This window comes from Amphiprion ocellaris, chromosome 21, assembly GCF_022539595.1.
Source record: "Amphiprion ocellaris isolate individual 3 ecotype Okinawa chromosome 21, ASM2253959v1, whole genome shotgun sequence".
Taxonomy (NCBI): domain Eukaryota; kingdom Metazoa; phylum Chordata; class Actinopteri; family Pomacentridae; genus Amphiprion; species Amphiprion ocellaris.
This window is the reverse complement of record NC_072786.1, coordinates 12300845-12324841: the sequence shown is the minus strand read 5'-3', so window position 1 is coordinate 12324841 and position 23997 is coordinate 12300845. Positions and strand designations below refer to the sequence as shown.

The window sequence follows — 23997 nt, the reverse complement described above, 5'->3', positions numbered from 1 at the left end:
GATTTGGCCACTCATAACATTTCTCCTGTCTCTTTCATAGGGCTGTTTAGCTTTTGTGCCAAATGATGGCCTTCGTCATTCTATGTGGGGTGTCAGGAAATTCCACAAATGGCAGGTTTCAAAATTAAAAAGCTGATTCAAAGACAACCACATAACTGAAATATTTTAAAAAAAAGCAACAAAAGCAAACTGAAGCAAGAAACACAGTGAAACATAAAGTTCCAAAAAAAACTGAATACACAAGCCAGATGAGCACGAAAAACATGATGGCAAAGAAGACAATGGCAAAGAAAAAAGAAAGCACACCGACTAAATACTCGAGGGAGGCCACGGTAATGAAACACAGGTGGGAAACAATCAGACAAACTAATTTTCAAACATCTCTTGCATTCAAACATTGAATCAACTTCAGACATTTCATCTCCTAAATTTGCTGTGAAACAAGGAAATTGGCCACACCTGGCTAAGAAAAGCAGTCAGTTGTCCAGTTACTTCAGCTGTTATTCCTAAACCCCTATTTCTAGTCCTTAAATTAAAATTGAAAGTCAAACTTTCAATCAAGTTCTTGATTGCTTCAGTTTAAATCCACTGTGTTGGAATATGGAGGCAAAATTACCAAATTCTTGTTACTAATCCAATACCTTTGGACCAGACTGCTATAGGTGACTGTTTTTGCACAAATTCTTCTGCATCTATGCTAGTGTAGTCATATTTTCATGTGCAGTTTCCTACTTTAATATGATGATCTTTGGAGCCGGTGAGCACGATGTCCTGTCCGTTACCCAACTTCTCAACAGTTAGACACGTTACAGGCCCCAAATGGCCGGTGAGCTTCCCTGTAGACACAAATCTAAAGAAAGAACAGTCCAGTTATTTTAATCAACCAAGAGTTTTGGCTCTGAAAAACTCTGATCGTCGTTGCTGTAACGTACTTGCGGAGGTCCCACATGCGAACAGCGTTGCCAGCAGCAGCGTAAAGAAAAGATCCAGAAGGATTCAGAGCGATATGGTTGATCTGACTTTCTCCTGGTGGGATTGTTAAACTCCTGACAGACGAACATGTGTCTCCTGAACCCACTTGCCCTGAAGACCTGATGTACACAAAGCATGCATTAGAGGTCCTCACTGATGCTTTAAGCTTAATATTAGATGTTGGATGTAGGAGTCTTTCTACTTACGTGAGTGTGCGGATGCATTTTGCAGAATCTCGAATGTCCCAGACTTTGATGTAAGCGGTGGAAACGGTGAAGACGAGGCTGGAAGTGTACCTAAAATAGAACAAACAAGACAAAGACAAGATAACAAATTAAATGCATCTATATAAAAACTAATATTAGTACTAAATGTGGCAGCTTTTCTTAAAGTAGTACCTGACTGAGACAACGCTGCTGGGATGATCTGCTAAAGACATGATCTCCTGACCCGTCACCAAGTTCCAAACTTTACATGTTCGATCTGAGAATAACGAACAAAGATACGAGTACAGATTTAGACACAAAGATGGGAACAAAATCAGAGCAATCATTCTTAGTTATTCCAAAGAAAGCAAACCTTTAGACCCAGTAAAAAGCAGGTCATCGGTGGCATCTACGCAGAGAACAGGTTTTGTGTGGCCCTCAGCTACATAAACACACTGAAGTTTGGCTCCTCGGCTGTTCTTAGGGGCCGTCACAGGGTTGATCACACCTCTATAATACACGCAATAACATTTCAGAATTATTTAGCATTTTAGAACACATTTACCAACCAGTTCTTTCCCTCAAAGCCTTGTCATATAGTATACAACGGAAGCGAGACATTCATGTGCAAAATCACGTAAGCGTCGAATGGTTCGAAATTCTATCATCTTTAAAAAACTGCATTACTTCTAAGTTTGATTTTCAATCAACAGCAGATGCTTCAGAAAGATGTTGTGTAGTGTAATGAAGCTGATGTGACAGATAAAATCAATAAATGGTAATCTTCATTTTGTATTTGAGGAGAAGTGACCGGAGAGGTTAATGCTTCATAAAGTTGAATAATGGGTTACCTGTGGCCTTCAAATACAGGTGATTCATCCAACCTGGGGGAAAAAACAAACTAATATCAAACAAAGCGGTCTAAAATAGTGGCTCAAGAAACAGCTGGAAAGATGTGGTAAAAATTTGGAGTTCGTGAACAAGACTAAGTCTCGCTAACAGCTTCAATTATTTACCATTGTTATCATTATGACAACAGGCTCACAAACAGGATGCATAGCAGCTAAAATTGATCATATTTGCCTCCATCTGTAGATGAACATGAGCTTTAGGATGAATGAGGAGTGTTACATTATGTTTATTATTGTTCATTGCCTTTGAAAATGAAATATATTAAGAATTAAATTAAACTTAATTGAGCATGTAAGCTTGCTAACGTTTACTAATTAGCACTAACTGCCAATGAAGCTGAGGCTGATGGGAAGGTTATTAGCGTTTCAGTGAAAATTATATGGCAACACATTCAACAATGAGAAACAGCGACTGACATGGCAAGCCTCAATTAAAAACACTGTGGCTGTGCTGATTTACCCACTAAACCCCAAAACCTGCTGGCAGGTTTAAAGTGTTTAATCTGTCTATTTAAATCTTTTTTAAAATCGTCATTTATCAATGCAAAAACTGCAAAAACAGAAAAAAATGTTGGTGTTTTCAATTTGTGATGTCATGTTTTGTTGAAAAAATTATCCAAATCTAGGTCTAAAATTGTCATATTTCATCCAAAATAATTTTATTCTGCACATTTCATTTAAAAACTTTGTGGAAAATATATCATTTATTCTGACCAAATTCTGCAAAATACAAAAAAAATAAAAAATAAAATAAAAAAGCAGTAGATCTTGGTGCAACTGTGAAGCTATTAGTCATTTAACTGTGATGAACAGTCACACAACAATGCATGAACTTTTCAATTGAACTAGGTTGAACTGCAGGCTGTGTTTACACAAAGTAGGTAGGAGGCAGGTATAGAAGCAAATTAAAATATCTATTGTATTTTGAGCCACAATTTTTTCCAGTATTCATAACACCTGGGGGCACTTCCAAAATGTTGGAGCATGTTGCTTCAAGGTTTTTTACGTTTTTGCTAAATACATAATCAAAGAAATTAAATTTTCATTTTCTGCCGTTTTAAAAGAAAAAAGATTTCTGCCATTTTAACTGTGTCGTACTGCACAAGAGACATTTCTGAGTTCTCTCTACTTCTATTCGTGGTTGTTCTGTTTCCATAGAGGTGCAGGACTTTATATTGCAGTGAAAAATGAGCCCACGGTGTGCAAAAATGTGCCAGCAACCAATAAAATGTCCAGAAACTGTTCAGGTTTGATCGAACTTCTGACTTACAATGATTTGTAGTCGCTGGTTTTAGTCTTCGTCTCTGCTGTGTTTGATGGAGGTGTGTGTTGAGGAGCTGGGATGTGTGTCGCCGGTCCTTTGTCCTGCATCCTCCTGCGGTTCAGCGGTGAACGCTCAAGTTGTCTCCTTTCAGTTCCTGTAGGCGACCTGGATCCAGAACTACAGACATCACAAGAGTCAGGAGTCATCATTGTAGGTCTAAATATGCACACAGGCTAACCAGCTCTCTGCTAAAATAGACATCTCAGATCAGAATTTGACACGTAGTTTTCTCTACTGCCGAGAAATGCTGCTTTTAACGCTTACATGCCAGCTGGCCGGGCAGACGGGGCAGACGGGGAAACAGTTTGCCCTCGGTCGGGGGTTTGACCGAGCGCCTGACCCTGCATGTCTGCCGGCACTTCCACTCGCTCCGTGAGGGGCAGCAGAGGGGCTGAGAAGTCTCCGGTAGGCGATTCGCAGGACAAATCCCCGCTGCTGGCGTACAGCAGCTCCATCTGGGTGGTGGTCCGCCTTCGAGCCTGAAGGATCAGAGCGGTTTGGCTCAAAAATCAGCTGATTCACAAGTCAGCAGACCAGTTAGCGATGATAAATCCAATAAATATCCACTACGGAAGTGTTTTTTTGTCTATATGCAGTAAAATATGACATACGTATCTACTAAGAGTCCATGTACTTTAAATTTCCAGAGATTGTACAGTACCTTTCTTGGTCTTGATTCACCACATAACTTCATTAAATCTGATGCCAGAGTGCTGAAACAAAGGATTTTCAGTGTTTAGCAGGTATAATGATGTGCATCACCTTAGTTTAGCTTGTTGGCATGCTTAGCAGTAAATGAATGGGACAAACTGAAGCAATATGTTAGACATCTATATTTTTACTTGTGTTTTTAAGGGTCTGTTTTGTGAAAGATCTTCACATTACTTACAGCTCCATCAATTTAACTGTACAAGTAGATGGGTTTGTCTTTCTTTTATTACTATTATTATTGCCCATCCACTTGAAAATATCTTTTATATCTCTTTTAATCAGTGCATTTAAAGAACATGACACACAATTATGAACTACAATTTTTCTAATCTAATAACAGTTTAAATGTAATATGTGCTGCTAAACTGTTAACCTAAAAAAAAAAAAAAAACAAAGTGTGTCTGTATTTACCTTCCCTCTGCAGCCGGACTGGGTGTCGACTCGTCACTGCTGCTGTCGTCTCCATTTTCTGCACCAAAAACACACGCAAATACATATAAACGCATGCAAAAGAAGCAGTTTCCCAATTATTTTGCAAAGCACGTGTGTTTTCCTTGATGTTGAGTCTTTGCACAAAGACGTCCATTCAGAAAGCTGGATATCACAGCACAACAGTTAGCTTCATAACACAGTCAGGAGCTCTACTGTGGTTTTAGATAAAAGGTGATGGTAATAAAGGCAGAATGGAGAAAGCATGAAAGACACAGAAAGACACAAACACAGAAATGCAGACACACAAACTGCTGTGTACACAGACTGCAGCTGTGGTTGTGATCAGCTCAGGTTTTTAGTTTTAGTGACCACCGTCCTGATGGAGTCTGGCTGGATGCTAGCAGGTGGAGGAACACGTCATGCACATCACGGTGGAGTTACGTCAACAAGGTTAGTTTGGGTAAGGACTGAGATGCACACTACATGATTTTTTTTTTTTGGCACTTATTGTAAATATGTGGAATTTATCTTAATATAAATGGATGTTTTGTTTTCTTTAGCTGCTTGGGAGCCAGACATGAAAATGTCATTAATCCTCTGAACCCCAAACCCTCTCATGTTTGAAAGGCATGTTGTTTTTACAAAATCAGCAGAAGTACACCATTTATCAGAGCTAGAAACTGTAATCTGAGAAAATGTTGAAAATTCTGACAGGCCTATATACAGTCATCTGCAATGTTATTTGGCTGGAAAAATTAACCAAATCTAAGCTAAAAATTGTGATATTTTATTCATTTCATTCTACATGCCTCATTTTTCTTTTATTTGTTCAAATCAGATTCTGTCAAAACTGAAAAATTCTGCACTCCTTGGCGCAAAAAGTAACTGTTTAGTGACTCAGGTGTGACTAAGAGTCAAGAAACTAACTTTTTTTTTTAAGCTGAACTAGGAACAGTATTCATTTTTAAGTGTGGTCAGTATTTGTGCAATTTAAGATGCATTTTACATGTTTTTTGCACAAAGTTACTTTTGTAATGTAAACACAGTCTTTTAAAAGTCAGTTTTGATCCCTAAAATCGTCCCTATATTCATCCTGAACTAGGATGAACTGCAGGCTGTGCTTACATGAGGAAGATAGGAGCCAAGTATGGAAACAAATTAAAAATGTAAATAATCAAATATCTGAAGTATGTAGAGTCACAACTGTTTACTAATATTGTTAACACAAGAGGGCACTTGGAAAAACCGCTGCACAAATGAATTTCATGTTGTTGGAATTTTTGTAAGATGAATGAATAACTCAACTTTCATTTTTCTTTTTTAATGATTTATGACTTAACTGCAAAAATTAACTTTTCAAGTTTTCTCTACTTGGTTACAGGATTTCATGATGCAGTGAAAAATGAGCCCACAGTGAATAAAAATTGTAACAGGAGCAAATAAAATGTCTAGAAAATGTTCAGAGGGCTAATATTTAAAAAGAATCAAAGTTTTTGGTGAGACCTGCTGGGAATATTGGATGTAATATGTAAATACAGTACATAAAAATTAAATATCTATGAATTTAAGAATTGTAGAATGATATTCTCTCTGCTAATATGCAATAAAAAGTAACTTGATGGGAATTTTCTGTGGTGTGTAGCACTTTTATTGTGGAAAAAAACTATTTAAATGCTATTTGGTGCACTTTCACGAGTTTAAAATGCAATGAAAACTGAGGTTACATTAATTGGAAGTCATGTAGTGTGCACCTGGTTTGCTCCGTCAAACACTGTGACGCTTCTATGCATCTTTTATACTCACCTGGCGACAGGTAACCTAACTCTGAATTCACACCAACACAACAGAGAAAACAAACAGAAATCAAATCAAAATCAAACCCAAAAGAGATGAGAAAATGGCTGCTGTTTATTTTGACAGCTCAATTTAGGGAATTTAGTGAAAATTGGGTTTGAAATTGCTCTTTCTGGCAACCAATGCTTCAGAGTATTTGGGGAAACGAAGCCTGTAAAATAAAAAGCAGCCACACGCTTAAAGAAAAGATGATTGAAAGGTGATTGTGTCGACATGCTCAGATGGACGCAGGTTTTGTCGGGGTTTCCCACCTTGCAGGGCGCTGCCCAGCAGAGCGTCGAGCTCCGGGTTGATCTCGGCTTTTTCCTTCAGCATGTGGAAGAGGAGCTGGTTCTGGGTGGCGCTGTTGATCTCCGTCTGCTTCAACCTGCCCTCCATCACCTTCAGCTGGGAGTCCTTCTGAGCCGCCTGCAGGCCCTAAAAAAACCCCACAATAATCAGAAGCAGACAAACATAATGAACCCTCAGTGTTTTAACTTCGGTGTGATGTTCTAATTACTCGCTCTTCCTCATTTGTTGCCATCTGCGCTGGAGGCGTTTCCTCACCGGACCAATTAGGTTTCAAATCTAATCTCATCTAATCTAATAAGAAACCTAATTTAATCAAGATAGGCCATTAAAAGACTAACTGAATTCAATCTCGTAAAGGTAACCATGGATACCAAGGAAGTTGCCGCAAATACCAACAATATATACCAGCATTAACAACTAAAATCACAGTTTATAGGTATAATAGCTATTAAATAATAAGGAATTTATCATGACTTGCTATAAATATTAAGCAAAAGAATTAATTGTACCTTATTGATGGCCATCGTCATGAAATGGTCCAGCAGGAATCGAGCTTCTGACAGGTTGCAGGAGCTGATCACAGCAGTGACGTCCACAGTGTCTCCTTCCTCCTGCAGCCCACAGCGACAACACATTTACTTCAGTGGCACTGTGGAAAACTCTGCTAATTTATTCAGACATGGAACTTTTCACAGGAATGTCTGAGGCACAAGATTCAGGTGAAAATACTGCCATAGTTTGCATGTTTGTTTGTTAAATTCATTATTACACTAACTGCAACAACTTAGCACAAAGACAGGAAAAAAGCCAAAGTTAACAAAACTACATGAACTTGCACTGAAGCAGAAATTTATTTTAGTTGCTACTAAATTTGCACTCAGCAACTACAGCATCATGTTTTAGTAAATTACTAGTTTGCAAAATAAACAGTAGTTTGCAACCCACTTTAAAACCTGCAATGTTTCAACTTAGCGCGTTTTCATTTGTAGCTCTGACATTAAGTGAGACAAGCCCTTGTTTTATCTTATATTATAACAGCAATTCTCGATGTCAGCATTTACAACATCCACAGCTGCTTTTTGATTAGTTAGAATTCTAATACAACATGTCTGCAATGTAATGTTGACTAGCATCAAGTCTATTTAAAAATACATGCAATTTATTCTTGTTCAATTCTTTTTCTGTTAATCAACAAGTGGAAAAAGTTCTTCATCTGTTAATCAACTCTCTGAACCATAAAACCCACCTGCAGGTTTGAAAAGCATGTTGCCTAAAAAAAACAATAAAATCATCCCAATTACACCTTTTATGAGTCAGAAACCCTATAAACAAATACCATCTTAATCAAATCTAAGCTTAAAATTGAGACATCTCAACAAAATCACTTAATTCTACATGTTTGATTTAAAAAGTGTGTACCAGATTTTGCAAAAATACAAAAATGCTGGAAACTTTGGAACTACAAGGGATTTGGCTACAAACAAAAGTCATGTGACAAAAATTCAGGGGCCTTTCAGCTGAACTGCAGGCAGTGTTTACACAGCGCAGAGACCAAGGGGTTAGTGACCAGTTGAATTAGTGCAAAATCAGTAGCATGCAGTTACCTTTCTGGTCAGTGCTGGTAACAGCTGTGGGTATTTGGAAACATGTCGCACCTGTTAATTTCAATTTTGGTTTTTCAATTCAGAGGGTTAATCACAAATAGTCAACTTTTACCACTGAAGAATTCCAAATTAGCAATAAGTATTCAGTGTGATTTTAGGTGGATTTCTAAATACTGGAATCAACAACTTGGTTCTCTCTCGTCAAATCTTAATCATTAATGTCAGCAATTCAGCTCTTTCTAGTGGAAATTTTCATTGTCGTGTTTTTTTTTTTTTTTTATTTTACAAAAATTAAACAATCCTAGAATCAACATGTAAAACAGACTGTATATTCTACTCGTTTAGTTTTTATTTCATATTTATTTTTTCATCTGCTCTGTGTGAACACTGCCTGCAGTTCAGCCGAGTTCAGCTGCAAAATCCCTGAATTTTTGTAACAATGAACTGAACTTTTGCTGACATACTGCTTACATTTTTTATTTGTTTGCATGTTTTCTATCTGCTCTGTTAATGCACAGCTTGCAGTTCAATCTAGTTCAGCTCACAGAAAGCTACATTTTTTGGTTACCAGCACTTGGAAAATAAATGCCAACTCTATATACAATAAATCTTTCGCTATTTGCGTTTTTAATCGGCTTTTGACTTTGCCTCCTTACGGCTCTGTGTAAACACAGCCTGCAGTTTAACCAAAAAGTCCCTAAATTTTTGCGTATTGTAGATTATTTACAATTGTTCTTCCATCATATACATCATTGTTATTTAAAATGGTGACCACTTAAAATGAAATGATTGAAATGTTTGCTTAGAATGGTAACTAGTAAGAAGGTCATTGTATTTCAGATATGTGAAATGCAACGGCAACCAGTGAAAGTTCTATTCATACAAACCAAAATGACATTTAAGATATTTACAGTTCCTTTTAAAACAATGCAGAATTGAATTTTAGATATAAAAAACATATTTAAAGACATTTTCAATAATACATAACTGAGAAGAACATGAGAGAACAGGCCAAAATAGATTCACTTATATGTTAAATTAACATTTCAACGTGTCAAATCTCATTTTCAGGTCTAGTTCTTATCATGTCAAAGGGTGTCGTCATACATGGAGAATCAATGACAGCGCTACATACCAACCCTCCCAGTGTTGCCTCATTGGTGTCTGCAGGTTTACAACCGAGAAATAATTGCCCAGTTGGGCCCCGATGACAGAAACCAGGATTTTAGGAGTGCCATTGACAAACAGGCATCAGATATGAGCAGCTAGAAGAACTTATTCTCATCATCACAGCAGTAAACTCGACCATAAACTGCAACTGAGTGAATAAACTTGTTCTTCAAAGATGACGTTTGTAAAGTTCCATCTGCATCATTAGGCTGCTGTGTTGTGGCTGGATTAATGGGCTGCGCTGCCACTGGGTGTTTTTTTTTTTTATTGAGTCATTGTTGTTCTGACAAATAAGGGGCCTGATGCTTGCTTGTCAAAGTGGTACCCAAACTGCTTGGAGACCGTCGCCGGTGCTGAACTGTGCAATTATTCCCAGAATTGATCGCCGGAGGGTTGCAGCCTGTACTTGCTAATGAGGTAGTGATGATTGAGTGGCTGAACGCCCTCTTGTCAACATCATTGTGGCATAACTGGCAATAAAACTGCTTTTATATCTTCAAATTTTCTGCGATTTTGAAGCATTAACGCGGTTGGTCCCACCTTGGCCTCCTCCATCTGCATGATGTTGGCCTGGCAGTCGGCGATGCTGTCGTTGATGTAGTCGATGTTTGCGCTCAGAGACTCCAGCTCCTCGTTCAGGGAAGCCAAAGAGCGATCGGCGTCTGCTCCGTCCACCGCTGTCTTCTCTCTCTTCCTGGACACTCGCTCCCTCCGTCTGGTCAGCTCCTCCCGTTGCTGCAAAAGAAAGACGAATAACCATTTGCCATTATTGCAAGTGTTTCAACTTTATCTCAAGATTTACGTAGCTGACATTCCTCAGTGTGTCACAAAAACCTCATGCAAACCCTCATCAAGAGTAGGTCACAAAAAGTAATAAATGTATAAAATAAATAGAGATAACTGGAGGACAAATCATATAAAAAAAAAAACATGCAAACACAATAGTGAAAAAGCTCAATTAGCTACACTTTCCGAGAGCAGTTCAATCCAGTGGCAGCACAGTATGAGTTTGTTTCACCTTTGACTATGTGAAAATAAAGTTTAAATTTGAGATATATACTGAAATGGTCATGATTTATAGTTTATTTAAAGACACCATCTATTAATTTACCCTTTAACTTTCTGAACTAGAAGCATTTTCTTGCTTCAGTCACATTTTTTTTTTACCCATTGTTGGTTCATTTTTCACTGCAATAAAAAAATGATAAAATCCTGCACTTCTATGGAAACAGCATCTATCTGCAGGCAACACTGCCTGCAGTTCAGCCACGTTCAGCTGAAAAGTCCCTGAATCGTTGAAACAATAAATGTAGCTTCTGCCTACATAGTGTGGATATCTTCCTGCATACACTTATTAAAATGTTTACTTGTTTTCTGTCTGCTCTGTGCGTGCACAGCCTGCAGTTCAGCCTAGCTCGGCTTATTGGGCACCACATGTTTGTAATATTAAAAACTGAAAAAATCTGGAATCAACATGTACAGCATTTTTCCGAGAGATATTTTACAACTCACGTTCTGATTTTATATCCATACTTGTCAGTTCAACCGAAAAGTCCCTGGATTTTTGACATGCAATTACTCATCAAAACTGAGTCACTAATGGCTTTTCACTAGCACCGGAGTAGTTACAGCAAACTATTTATTGCTGGCAAATTTTTAAATAACACATACAGAATCAGAGGGTTGAAAAGCTAAATAATGGCATCAAAACATCATCCTTGTCTCCTATCTGCAGCGTGAAAACACAGCCTGCAGTTCAGCCTAGTTGAGTCAAAAATATTGCAGAATTTTTGTCAGGTGACATTTGGTCACAACTGAGTCACTAATAAAGTTACAGATGCTGCAAGGACTGCGAGAATTTTTAAGTTTTTACAGAATGTGGTTACTATAAATTATTTCTTTTTGATGGATCTTTAAATGAGACGTGCACATTTTAATCTTAAATTTGATTATTTTTCCTAGGAAAATGCCACGAGAAGTTCAGGGTCCGTTAGAAAGCTGAGAATGCACCAATGATGTAATTTTGTTGATTCTTTATGGATTTGATTGTTTTAACTAACAAAAACGTCACAGATAAGACGTTCAAGGACTGTTGGAAAATTCAAAATTCACCAATGGTGCAATTTTTTTGAGGACAACATGCATTTCCATCCTCCTAGCAGGTTTTTGGGGTTCAGATGTTTAGACATTACTCCATTTCTGACCACCATCTCAACACGGTACCTTCAGTAGTCGGTTCATATCCGTCTCCATGTTGGAGATGGTCATCCTCTGCATGATGATGTCGCTGACTCGTCTCTCCAATGACTGCCACTTCGCTCTGGCCGTCCTGCTGAGGTAGATGCTTCCCATCCGCACTGGAGAGCTCCTGATAAAGAAAACATGTTCTCAGAACTGTCCAGAATCTCGGTTTTAAATGCTCTAATCAATCTCAGATGTTGTACCTGGCTCCGTTGGATGGACTCGCAGCAGAGGACTGCAGTCTTCCTGGGATCGGCCGGTGTGAAGGCTCCTGTGGAGATTCAGGTACCTTCCTGCTCACCTTTCCAGACATCGGCCTCACCTGACGCCTTAAAGCCGTCACCTGAAACAGTGCACAAAATGAATACTCAGACAGGTTCAAGTGAGGTGAAGGTGCAACAGCCAAAACCATCGAGCCTAAATGGCTTTAACCTCCTCGTTCTTCCTGCGAAGGATCAGCTCCTGTTGTCTCTTCTGTGCCTCCAGCTGCCTCACTTGGTGCTGCAAGAAGAGAATCCAAAATTCTGACACGAAATCTTCACTTTGTAATGTAATTATTATCAGATTAAATTGTTTAATTTATACATTATAATTATGTTATTCATTATTTTAATAAAATAATAATTGTATTATTTGATTTATTTGTATTATTTTATTGTAATTATTGTATTTATTACTTTAATAAAACAATGCATTAACTATAATATTTATGATCATTTCAAATTAAATTATTATCAGATATACAACCCAAATAAAACTACACTGATACTTATGCAAATAAAATGAAAGCATTACCAGATTAAATTATTTAATTTATAAATTGCAATTGTTTTAATAAAATAATGTTTTAATTATTTGATTCATTTGTATTATTTCACTATAATTATTCTATTTATAATTTTCATAAAACAATGTATTAATGATCTTATTCATCATCAAATTAAATTAAATTACTATCAGATATACAACTCAAATAAAACTACATTATTAATTGTGAAAATAAAATCAAAGCATTATCAGATTAAATTACTTAATTTAGAAACTTTAATTATTTGAAAAATCAATATTCTAATTATTTGATTTACTTTTGTTACTTTATCGTAATTATTCTATTTACTATTTTAATAATATTATATATGAATCATTTCATTTATGATCAAATTGAAATCATTAAATTACTATCAGCTATACGATGCAAATGAAACTAACAGCTAATTATGCTCATGATATTGAATCCCTGTGAGTGTTTCCGTCCTCTGACCTCGGCTCTGCGCTGGTCTTTCTTCAGAGAGGCGATCTCTCGGTTCCTCCGGCACTCTGAAGCTCGGTTCCTCTCCTGCTGCTCCTTCATCTGACGCATCAGTGACACCTGGTGGACAAACACGATGCAGCAGGAGTTCAAATCTGCAAAGTGTGACAGAGAATGTGTTTATGCAAAGAGAAATCCTCTGTACCTTGGTTTTCTTCATCTCGGTCACGTCCTGCTGCAGCTTCTTGAGCTGCTTCTCGTACTGCGACTGGTTCTTCAGCAGCCGAGCGTGTTCCTTCTGGGCCGACTGCAGCTTCTGCAGCTCTTTGTTCATGGAGCTCAGCTTCCTCTCGTACTCCACTTTGATCTTTTTGGCCTTTTCCTCTGTTCCTGACTCCACTGAGCCTGGAGATGGAGAAAAGGAGGATGTAGCGGCGTTTTATTTGTTTAGCTCTCTGAACCCGAAACAATAAGAGCCTTTAACCTTTCTCTTATCTGACTGAGACTTACTAGTATGTGGTATGGATAGTTAGATCCAAATTCATAAAAACAGAGAATATGGACATTATACATGATCTTCAAAGTCCAAATGCACAGTAAAAATTCTAAATTTCACAGAAATAACAGAAAATGTTACAGTAATTATGTAGCTTTTTAAAAATATGTATATATTATTTTGCAGAAAAGTGTCAAATTACAGACATTACCTATAAATGAACATCCCAACAATTAGTTTTAGTAAAAAAAAAAAACAAATCTGATTTATTTTTCCTTTTTTCTTACATGAATTTTACTACATTATTTTTCTCAGCTTTCTTAAATTACATACAAATTTGCTTAAAATGACAATAATTATCTGTATCTTTTTTCTATAATTGTTTATGCTCAAGCTATTGATTTAATGTTTTTCCTTGTAATTTTAGTGAGTTTTTAACCATTATCTTTTTTAATAAATTACTGTTGTTTTACAGATATTTTCAGTTTCATCATAACAATTCATAAAATCACTGAGAAAAAAATTCACGCGATGTTTACTGGAAAGGAAAAAACAGAAAACAAAATACACAATAAAATAACAGTACTTTTTAAAATAGTAATTTGGTCTTTTACAATGTATGACAGCAAAACTACAGGCTTTTATTGTATTTAAATCAGCTAAAAATATCATTATTTTATAGATTTTCTGTTATTTTCTACTGTTTAGGTTACAGTATTCCACCTGGCACCTTTTATGGATTTTTTCTTTAGTTTTTTGAACAGTGTAAATCTTATATTTTATATTCACATGTACATTTACGCTCAGATAATAACAGGAGCAGTTTCTCAGCAAAAGATTTCCTGTTTTTTCACTGTATTTGAATTGTGATATTTTACTATTTTTGCATTTTTTTTACTTTCTTTTTTTTTTATTACAATGCATTATTTTAAAAATTCTAGGTTTTTGAAAAAATATTCAAGACACTCAGTGAAAGTAATTATCTCTGCATGTTTCTTACCCATATTGTGCAGCACTTTGTCCCTCTCCAGCTGCGTGTCTCTGATCTTGTTCTGCAGCATCATCAGCTTCTGTTCGTATTGCTGTTTCAGGGTGTGAAGACGTCGCTGGCTGTTCTCCAGCTCGTCGATCAGCTTCTGCTTGATGGCGATCTCACAGGTGATGTTGGCCAAGTCGGCTTGGACGTTTTCTGCACATCAACACACACACACACACACACACACAAAAAACTATGACTTCAGGCTTACATTTGATCTGAAACCGTGGAGGAAAAGCATCTTCACCTTTCTCGTCCAGCTCTTCAGAGTCGGACTCGTCGGAGGATTCCTCTCCTGCCATGTCAAAGTCTTCGTCTTCTCCGTCGGCATCCTCGGCTTCTTCGTGGTCGCTGCCCTCCTGGTGAAGACGAGGAAATAAATACACCTTGAATGAAGTGTGATGAAGATCTTTATAGAGTAATCCAACAATCTAATCTCCACGTACCACCTCTGCTTCCTCGTTGCCTCTTTCCTGATCGTTGTCTGGGAGCTCATCTTTGACGACACTGAGGGAGAAAAACAGCGTTAAGAAAAGCAAAACTCTCCCTTCAGATTTGGATTAAGAGCATAGCAGATAAAGAACACATGCAAATGATTTCATGAGATCATGAGCAGATGAAGAAACGGTCGATTAATGAATGATTTCACTGTGATTGCACATGAATGATGCAGATAAAATGATTACATGACTGATGGTTTCTACCACCCACGTTACAAACACTCTGTAAGCAAAGCTGCAACACATTGCAAAGATTTGGTGACCAAATTCTACAAATTATGTATGACATTTTGGGACATTTTTCCAGATTTTTCTACTTAGAATTGATTGGCATCTTGCAGTGTGCAGCAGGGAGGAAAGACCAGCGAGAGTAGAGGGTTAAAGAGGAGCTCCAGGAGTGTAAAAACCACCTGTAGGTGCAGAAAAAGTTAGTTTTCGTTACTTTTGGGGAGCTTGCGAAGGAAGATGAGGGTCAACAATCAACTGAAATCATTTCAATTACTCGGTGCACACAAAAAAAAAGGACACTGGGGACGTCCCAGCTAGATTCTAAATGTGACCCATTTCTGGATGGCAAACCTGGCAACCTCCTGGTGGTGATTCTCCTCGTATTGCCTCAGTCTTCGGAGAGAAAAGATGGGGATGGAGGGTGAGGATGGTGAGGCGTGGAGGAGGAAGAAGGGAGCAAAGAGGCGGCAGAATTTGGGGAAAGTTTATAAGACAGCAGAGAGACAGGAAGTGAGTGCAGAGACTCAAAGACAGCACGTTTAAATGGCGAATCCCGGAGGTTTAAGCTAAGAAACCGCAGACGTTCACAGATGTAGCTAAAGGGTAAAATGCTGCAGCAAGCCACAGCTTGTCAGTGAACCATTGTCATTATTAGCTGTCACCTTCGACTTGTCTAAGTCCAGGACCATTAAAGAAACATCAAACCCCTAATGCAGGGATTCAGGAGATAATTACCCACAACACACCAGGACAAACTCCCTCACCGTGGCAACAGACAAACTTTCCATTTTCTGTTTCCTGAATGTCATTCTTGTTTAACTTCAAAGCTGTTTTCTGTTTGCAGTAATAATACGATTCATTCCCTGAATGTATGCAAGTAAGTACGTCTGAATTTAACCCTCTGAACCCCAAGTAGTTTCTGGGTGTTTTTCTTTGGTTTTGCCACATTTTTACTCAGTGTGGAATCATTTTTCACTACGAAATAAACTCCTGTACCTCTATGGAAACAGCACATCCAACTCAAAAACGTCTTTTGTGCAGCAGAATGCCATAAATCATACAATAAAAAAAAAAGACTGATACAATTTCTTTCGATATAGATTGTTTTTTTTTTCATACGAATGTGGTGCAAACATTTTTTTTTGCTGAATTTTTCAGTCATAATTGCAGAGTAAAGTGATTTTGATGAAATATCACAATTTTAAGCTTAGATTTGATCATTTTCCAGACAAACCTGCATGTCACATTTGCATGTTAGTTCAAGGGCTGTTAGAAAGTTGAAAATCCAATCATTCTTTCAGTTTTTACAGTTTCTAGTTTCATTAAATGGTGTAATTTTGGTCAGTTTTAACCCTTTGATGCTCAATATGGGTCGAGAGATACCCATTTTTCATTCGTCACTTTTGACCTATGTCGTGCATCAAAGGGTTAAAGGTAACGTCTCATTAACAGCTGAAGGCGAGTTATAAGGTTCAGAGAGTTCAGTTACAGATACCTATATATATATAATAATATAACAAGAACTGAACAGGAACGAATTGTGGATATGTTTCATTAGAACTGCTAACGGTCAAAATCACATCATGGACATGTATTGGAATTCTAACTAGTCAAAAAGCAATTGTTGATGTCTACAATTGCTATTAATGCTACTAAAAGGCTTGTTAGACTCCACATTGGGTCCTACTAAAATTTAAAAAAAACAAAAAGCTAAAACATGTAGACTGATGTGATTTTAATTAAAATATCATGATTTTAAGCTTAGATCTGGTAAAGTTTTCCAGTAGAAAGATATGACGATCTAAGGAATCTGAGGACTCTTCCTGTTGCTGCAGTTTGGAGCAACGATAATCTGTGCAATTTTGATGATTTTTAATGATAACATGATTTTCAAATGTGGCAGGTTTGGGTTCGGATTATTAAACTGTTTCCACAGTTTAATAATCTGAAACCCTGATTCCTTAAAAAAACAAAGGAAGCTGGTAAAAACTTGGATTTAGAATTTTTTTATACCTCTTCTTCTTCTTCCTCTCCTTCTTCTTCATCTTCTCCAGGCTTTTCTTGGCCATCTCGATCACGTCGCTGGCCTCCTTCTCCGGGGCGAGGAAGGATCCTGGACCGCCAAAGATCGAGGAGCGAGTCGAGGCTCTCGACAGATTCTTCCTCAGGTTCTCATTCACAGCTTCACTCTCAAGAAGCTTCGCTCTGAGAAACACATCAGTCCTCTAGATTGTAAGTCACACTGTGCTTTCTTTCACTATTTACTGAAATGCGATTGTGCAGAGTTGTTTAAAAAGCAGTTGCAGACACACATCTTTACTAAATTACATTAACTGGTTGAAATGAATTTTGAAAATGATCCAAAATAATCTAATAATAATCAGTTTTCTTTACATACCTCAGCTCCTCGATTTCTTTGATGTAGTTTTGAATCATGTTCCCAATTTCTTCGTTACCTTCACCTAGAAGCAGAAGCATCACTTTTGAACTTTCAGATGAAATGGCATCTTTGCATCTACAAAATTAACAGCTCCTCGGCAAAACTAACAACTTCAGATGTTACTCGAGTCTCGGCGCAACTAATTACATCACTGCTGATTCTCAATTAAAACGTATCAGATCAATGCCAGCTATCATAGTGAACCAGTATTAATGTGATAAATCAAAATTATACTAAATGTATTTTCCAACAACAATGTTTGTGTGTGCTTCCAATAAACATGTCGATATGAATTATTATTTTTTATTTTTAATATTTTCACAAAATAAATCGTGAATTTGCTTCGAGAATGTTGTCATTTCAACAAACGACACATATAGACAAGATACATTCTTTAGAAAACCCGTATTAACGCCCGAAAACACACCTTAAAACCATAAAATACATCAGAAAACACACCTTAAAACCGGAAAATCTGTCAGAAAACACGCCTTAGTGCTCAAAAATGCACCTTAAAACGAGAAAATACATCGGATAACACATCTTAGCACCATAAAACACACCTCAAAGCAGAAAATAAATTGGAAAACACATCTTAGTGCTAGAAAATGCATCTTAAAACCAGAAAATATGTCAGAAAACACATCTTAGCGCCAGAAAATGCACCTTAAAAGCAGAAAATACGTCAGAAAACACACCTTAAAACCGGAAAATACGTCCAAAAACACACCTTAGCGCTAGAAAACACACCTAAATACATTGCAAAACACGTGAGCACCAGAAAACACATCTTAGAATCAGAAGATATCTCAAAAAAAAATCTTAACGTCAGAAAATGCACCTTAAAACCAGAAAATCCACCAGAAAACATGTCAACACTATAAAACAGTTAGAAATCTTTGGAAATGCCACCAATGCTCAATTGGCTCCTGTCTGCCTGTCTTGTCTGTATATCTTTCTCCTTTGATGCAATGCATGATGGTAAATATTGCTGGTTAGTGGCTATCAGCTGGACACTACTTTCCATGGTGCATTCTGCCATACTTTGAGCGAACTGTTAAGGGTGCAACGATTGCGCAGTGACTGACCTTGGCCTAGTCGTAGCTGGAAAGATGGGCATCACTTGCCATTGAAGAGATTTTACAGTGGTACCTGCTTTGGCCAGAGCCTGGTTGGCCTGGTCGCTGAGGATCTGGGTGAGTCTGGCTCTCTGGGCGTCGATGGTCTCCTGCATGGCCTTCACCCTCACCCTCAGGTTGTTGTTCTCCGTCTGCAGCATGGAGTTCTCGTGGACCAGATCGTTGATGCCCTCCATACCGTCTTCACCCACCATCCGCTTTCCCTGGACATTACAGGGAGCATTAAAAAAACCCACCAAACATTCTCCCGATTCTTACATTTTCCACCTACGATCCTCCACGGGGTTCTTACCGTCTTGTACTCCATCAGCTCCATCTGCAGTCGAGCGATCTCCGTCCTCAGGGCACTGATCTGCTGACTGGCTCTGTCCTGGTTCACCATCACCTTGTTCTTGATGTTTCGGGCTCGGTTGGCGTATTTGAGGGTGTTTAAAGTCTCCATGAAGTCTCGGTCCGATGGGCTGATGCAGGCGATCATCACTGTTTGACTGGAAAAAGTAAAAATGAAGAATTATGATCAGTCTCAGAGAATTATAAGGAATTCTGATAGATAATATGGATAGCCACAGATGTCAGACGAGTCTTCATAGTTTCTTCATTTGTTCGTCCTGGTGTATGTAAAAATTTAAATAAATATGTGAAAGTTTTGAGCTTTTTAATCCTCTGAACCTCAACAAAGAATCATGTAACTTTCTGTCTGGTGTGGAAAATCTAAGCTTAAAATCATATCTCATTGAAATCACTTTATTCTGCATGTCTTATTTAAAAATCTGTTAAAAATAAACCATTTACTCTAACCAGATTCTGTAAAAAAAAAAACCATTAAATTCTAAAATTCATGACCCAACTGAGAAGTCATTCATGATTCAGTTGCAACCAACTGTCACATGGCCAAAATTCATGGACTTTTCTGTTGAACCACAGGCAGTGTTTACACAAAGCTGATCGGAGAGCATAGAAATACATTTTAAATGTAAGTAGTAAACTATCAGAAGTATGTCGAGTCAACATATTTTTTTCCCAGTATTGCTAATACCTGTGGGCACTTTGAAAAACATTTTACATATTGATTCCATTTTTTTTTTCAATTTTTGTAAAATAAAAAAAATTAAGAAATTCACTTCTGTTTTTTCAGTTTTTATGATTTCTTCTAGTCGTGGTTGTGATGTTTATGTAGAAGGGGGACTTTATTTTGCAGTAAAAAAATGAGCCCACATTGAGTAAAAATGTGACAGAAGCAAAAAAAAAACCACAAACTGCTTGGAGCTGAGAGGGTTAAAGGTTGCTGTCTTGATTTAAACAGAATAAATCAGCAAATTAGATATGAGGACTATTTTTTAAGGCTAATTTAACCTACAGGGTGAAAGAAAACATTTTCAAAATTAGGCTAGTGAAGTATATTTACTATTTGCTCTGCTGTAACTCTGCTTGCTACTGCTTCAAATTTTCATGTTGCACTTTGGATCTCGGTTCAATCGCTGGTTTCAGAAGGAATTTCAACTTTTGCAGCACCAAAATACTTCATCTGTCATCCACATTTGCATGTTTAATAGTTGAATAATTCAGCTCCACAAACCTGTTTCCACCCAGTGAGTCCTGCAGCAGCCGGGTCAGTTTGGAGTCTCTGTAAGGCACATGAGTGGAGCGTTTACTTCTGTCTCCCAGAGCGCTGATGACATTTCCCAGAGCCAGCTGAGGAAAAACACAAAAAAAAAAAAATGATTTAGAGCACATTATACATTATGTTTGTAGAGAATTACAGTATTAGCGGCAACAGAAAGTACACCGCACTTTCTTGAAATCATCATATTTGTGTTGTGAGGGAAATGGTGTAATCCCTATTCTGAACAGCAGGGGTCTCTGTCGCTCCACAACATTTCCATAAGGACACTTCAAAAAGTTCTCATCCTCACCAGAAACAGTCACAGGAGAAAGATTGTTCTTGCATTGTTTTTGAACACAGTCTCCAGATGCTTCTCAACATGATGCATGTCCTCATCATCAATCTGATGTTAGATTTCAGTTTGAGAAACCGATAGAAATCAGACAGTGCAGGTCAATGATTAAGGTGCATGTCACATTTGGCTGCTTCTTCCACCTGATGCTGCGTGGACGATGCATAGTCCTAGAGTAACACCAGAAAGTTTCAAGCTTTTCTCTCTATTTGTCTTTAATTGCTTCAAACATTTGTGTTTATGTGATAAAAGGCTTATGGTATAAGGTTATGTCCCAAAGTGGGAGTTCTGCCCTTGTTTCCAGGTAAAGCCAAGAACTTTTTGAAGTACCCTCCTACTGTTTGGTTTAAAAGTCTCAGTCCACAGTCCGACAGTTTCCTCACCAGCCCACAGTTGATGGAGATTCCCTCTTTAGCTCGGTCTCCTGTAGCTCCGGTTCTCTTCAGTCTCTCAGAACCTGCTAAATCCACAAAGTGGAACTTGGCCGTCAGCGTCTCGAACTCATCGATCTCTGAATCATTGGTCAGACGGTTATCCGTCACATTATCCTGGAATAGACGGAACACAATGGGAGAGACGGAAGGGCAGCAGTTTTGTTTGTTTCATTTTGACTAGATGATCATCTAACCCACTGGAAAACATCAGAAACACACCTTTTAGCAGCAGCAACAGAGGTTCACTGTCTTGTTTTACAATACGTACGTTGTTGTCCGGAGAGCAGACTCGCACTTGGCACAGGTGGATGGTGAAGATGGCGTGAGAGCGTGAACTCTGGACGTTCATCTGGGTGCTGGCGGTGGTTCGAGACAGAGCGCCGAGCTTCAGACACTGAATCATCTGGCAGAGGACACATGGACCAAAGTGAATAACAACAAAATGTGTGTCTTGCATTGAAAGTTTTACCTGCACAGGAGGGTAATATTGACACAGAAGTCACCAGTCTTTGGAATGTTTGGGTATTTCAGGTATAATTTAGTTGGGCATTAACCTTATACATGAATCTTATACCTCGTAGGGTATTTTTAAAATGAGTCATGTAACCTGGAATAGTGTATCATAAAAATAGTATCTTCATATATAGTCAAGTCAATTTCTAAACCTTTTCTTTAACCTCAATATTTATATTAGTCTGGTAAGTTCATTTAATTAATAACATTATAGGGTCTTAACCTTGATATCTAAATTAGTCAGGTGAATTTTTCTAATAAATAACATTGCAGGGAGTTATTCAGCTAAATGTATTTCTTATGTAACATTGTGGAGTCTTAATCTTAAAATTTAAGTTAGTCAAGTAAATTCATATTTTATAAAAAATACTTTAGGATCTTATTCTTAATACTTCAATTACTGAGGTAAATTTGTACAATAATAGCATTGCAATGCCTGAGGTTTAATATTTAATGCAGTCAGGTAAATTTGCAATTTTTAGACGATAATGTAGGTTTTTAACCCTTAATATTTAGACTTTTTGGATAAACATGTCTATATTGGAAAGTCTCACTGAGTGTTTTAAAAGTGCTACATAAATATCAGTCACTTGAACATTTAAATCAGTATCCATAATAAATATTTCATGTATGGTCTTAAGCTGTACATTTAATTTAGTCAGGCAAATTAGGTCTCAGGAGGGAAGTGAGGGTCTTCACTTTTCATCTGTTATATTCTGGATTCATCTCATCACATTTATTCACGGCTTCATTCCAACAGTGTAGGTTTTCTAATGATATCAGGTTTTGTTTCCATATTATTCGACATTTTATTTCGGGAGTGCAAAACTTCCGCAGTGGCAAGAACAGGTATCCGAGGTGTTTATGTTACCACGGCAATGCATGGAGGAAGTGACGTCTGTATTGGTTTCCGAATGGAGGAATTACGACGAGGAAAGTTCCATTAATTGACATTCAGTGAACAGGGAGCAGAGAATAACTGATGTTTGTGTGGAGCAGAACAACATGCAGCTTATTTCTTTAAATGGAAATACAGGAAGAGGAAACTGAGCTGAAGGTGATGTTTTGGACAGATTTTTTCGTTTTTAGGATAAATTTTTGTGCATTTTGCTTTTATTTTTGCCCAGTTGTGGAGAGACAGGAAAGGCATGGGAGAAGATCCTACCACGGGTCAATGCTATTAGTAAAACAGGAAACTAAATAAAAAATAACAGTCAGCACCACCATACTGGGGTACAGGTGGATATTTAAGAATGTATCCTGTGCAGATACAGACACTGAAACTACTGTAGATATTAGTGAGAAAACTCAAGTGAACTGACCCTTTAATCTTATACTGGTGTGTTTAAAGCCAGTCACAACTTGAATTTCAGAATAAGAGCGGGATGATTGTCGAAACAAAGGTTTTTAAGACATTAAAAAGTAGTACTGCTTGTGAATTAAGGCAAATTCAGTAGTAGAATTACATGTTTGGAGATTTCATCTGAATATTGGGGAGGACGAATGAAGCCTCTTTTGCATTTAGTGAATCTTTATGCACCAATTTGTGCCTTTTCTGCATCAGTTTATGGCAGAAATGTCTTAATTTATGTAAAGAAAACACTAAATTCAGGCACCAGAGAGGTGGTCTAAAGCAGGCTCAACATAGCTGGACCTTCTGTGATTTAGTCAGCTCAACAAAACCAAAAACCCCAGTCAGAAAATGGATCTTTGTTAACCAGGTTTTGCGCATGTTTTGACTCTTCTTTTGCACAAACTGGACTGTTATGTGCCACCTACTTTGATAGATGGTGAAAAACAGCGTTGTTGCAAATGATGTAAGAGAGTTCTATGAGCTCTTAATTCATATTTTGAGAGTAAAACAAGACCAACTAATTATCTAAGGTGCTGTTTTAGATTTGCAGTGATGCACCTGTTCTAAATATGAAAGGGAACATGTCCCGTACATCCTTCCCTGAGTAAACACAGCTAAAACGTTGGTCAAAAAGGGTGTTAGTGCAAATAAAACGCTGCTTTGGGATGTTGAATCCGACCTCGGCTGCAGAGGTGACGGTGCGGGTGGTGACTCCGACGGTGTAGATGCCTCCGTTGGCGTCCTCGTGGATTTTGATGTTGGATTTCTGCCTCCTGGCCTCCAGGTCTCGAGTCGAATCGAACAAGTCCAGAACCTCTTCGTTGTACAGCTGGAGAGGAGGTGAAACACATTGTAATGAACATAAAATATGTAAAAACATGTGAATAATTGCTTTGTCATCATCTGCGCTGCCGTCTGCAGCTTCATTTTCTCCCTT

At 37.8% G+C, this 23997-nt stretch overlaps 1 protein-coding gene across 3 annotated transcripts in view; it reads right to left on the bottom strand.

Moving 5' to 3' along the window:
• The window catches only part of LOC111570176 (kinesin-like protein KIF21A), a 55149-nt gene that overhangs the window by 5583 nt on the left and 25569 nt on the right, over window positions 1-23997 (bottom strand). The window contains exons 4-34 of one of the 3 annotated variants that reach the window (XM_035949331.2): window positions 23740-23889; window positions 21462-21596; window positions 21143-21307; window positions 20381-20496; window positions 19097-19292; window positions 18818-19007; window positions 17624-17687; window positions 17239-17430; window positions 15577-15618; window positions 14944-15004; window positions 14745-14856; window positions 14462-14650; window positions 13171-13370; window positions 12978-13085; window positions 12149-12217; window positions 11920-12059; window positions 11699-11843; window positions 10016-10210; window positions 7211-7312; window positions 6662-6827; window positions 6360-6380; window positions 4536-4593; window positions 4075-4126; window positions 3678-3892; window positions 3360-3530; window positions 2030-2062; window positions 1552-1688; window positions 1371-1455; window positions 1179-1268; window positions 933-1091; window positions 733-850 (exon numbers count right to left, since the gene is read on the bottom strand). In XM_035949331.2, coding sequence (XP_035805224.2) covers window positions 733-850; window positions 933-1091; window positions 1179-1268; window positions 1371-1455; window positions 1552-1688; window positions 2030-2062; window positions 3360-3530; window positions 3678-3892; window positions 4075-4126; window positions 4536-4593; window positions 6360-6380; window positions 6662-6827; window positions 7211-7312; window positions 10016-10210; window positions 11699-11843; window positions 11920-12059; window positions 12149-12217; window positions 12978-13085; window positions 13171-13370; window positions 14462-14650; window positions 14745-14856; window positions 14944-15004; window positions 15577-15618; window positions 17239-17430; window positions 17624-17687; window positions 18818-19007; window positions 19097-19292; window positions 20381-20496; window positions 21143-21307; window positions 21462-21596; window positions 23740-23889 — 3876 coding nt within the window. The remainder of the gene's footprint in view (window positions 1-732; window positions 851-932; window positions 1092-1178; window positions 1269-1370; window positions 1456-1551; window positions 1689-2029; window positions 2063-3359; window positions 3531-3677; window positions 3893-4074; window positions 4127-4535; window positions 4594-6359; window positions 6381-6661; window positions 6828-7210; window positions 7313-10015; window positions 10211-11698; window positions 11844-11919; window positions 12060-12148; window positions 12218-12977; window positions 13086-13170; window positions 13371-14461; window positions 14651-14744; window positions 14857-14943; window positions 15005-15576; window positions 15619-17238; window positions 17431-17623; window positions 17688-18817; window positions 19008-19096; window positions 19293-20380; window positions 20497-21142; window positions 21308-21461; window positions 21597-23739; window positions 23890-23997) is intronic. The other 2 variants (XM_035949332.2, XM_023272788.3) reach the window with 2 other exon arrangements.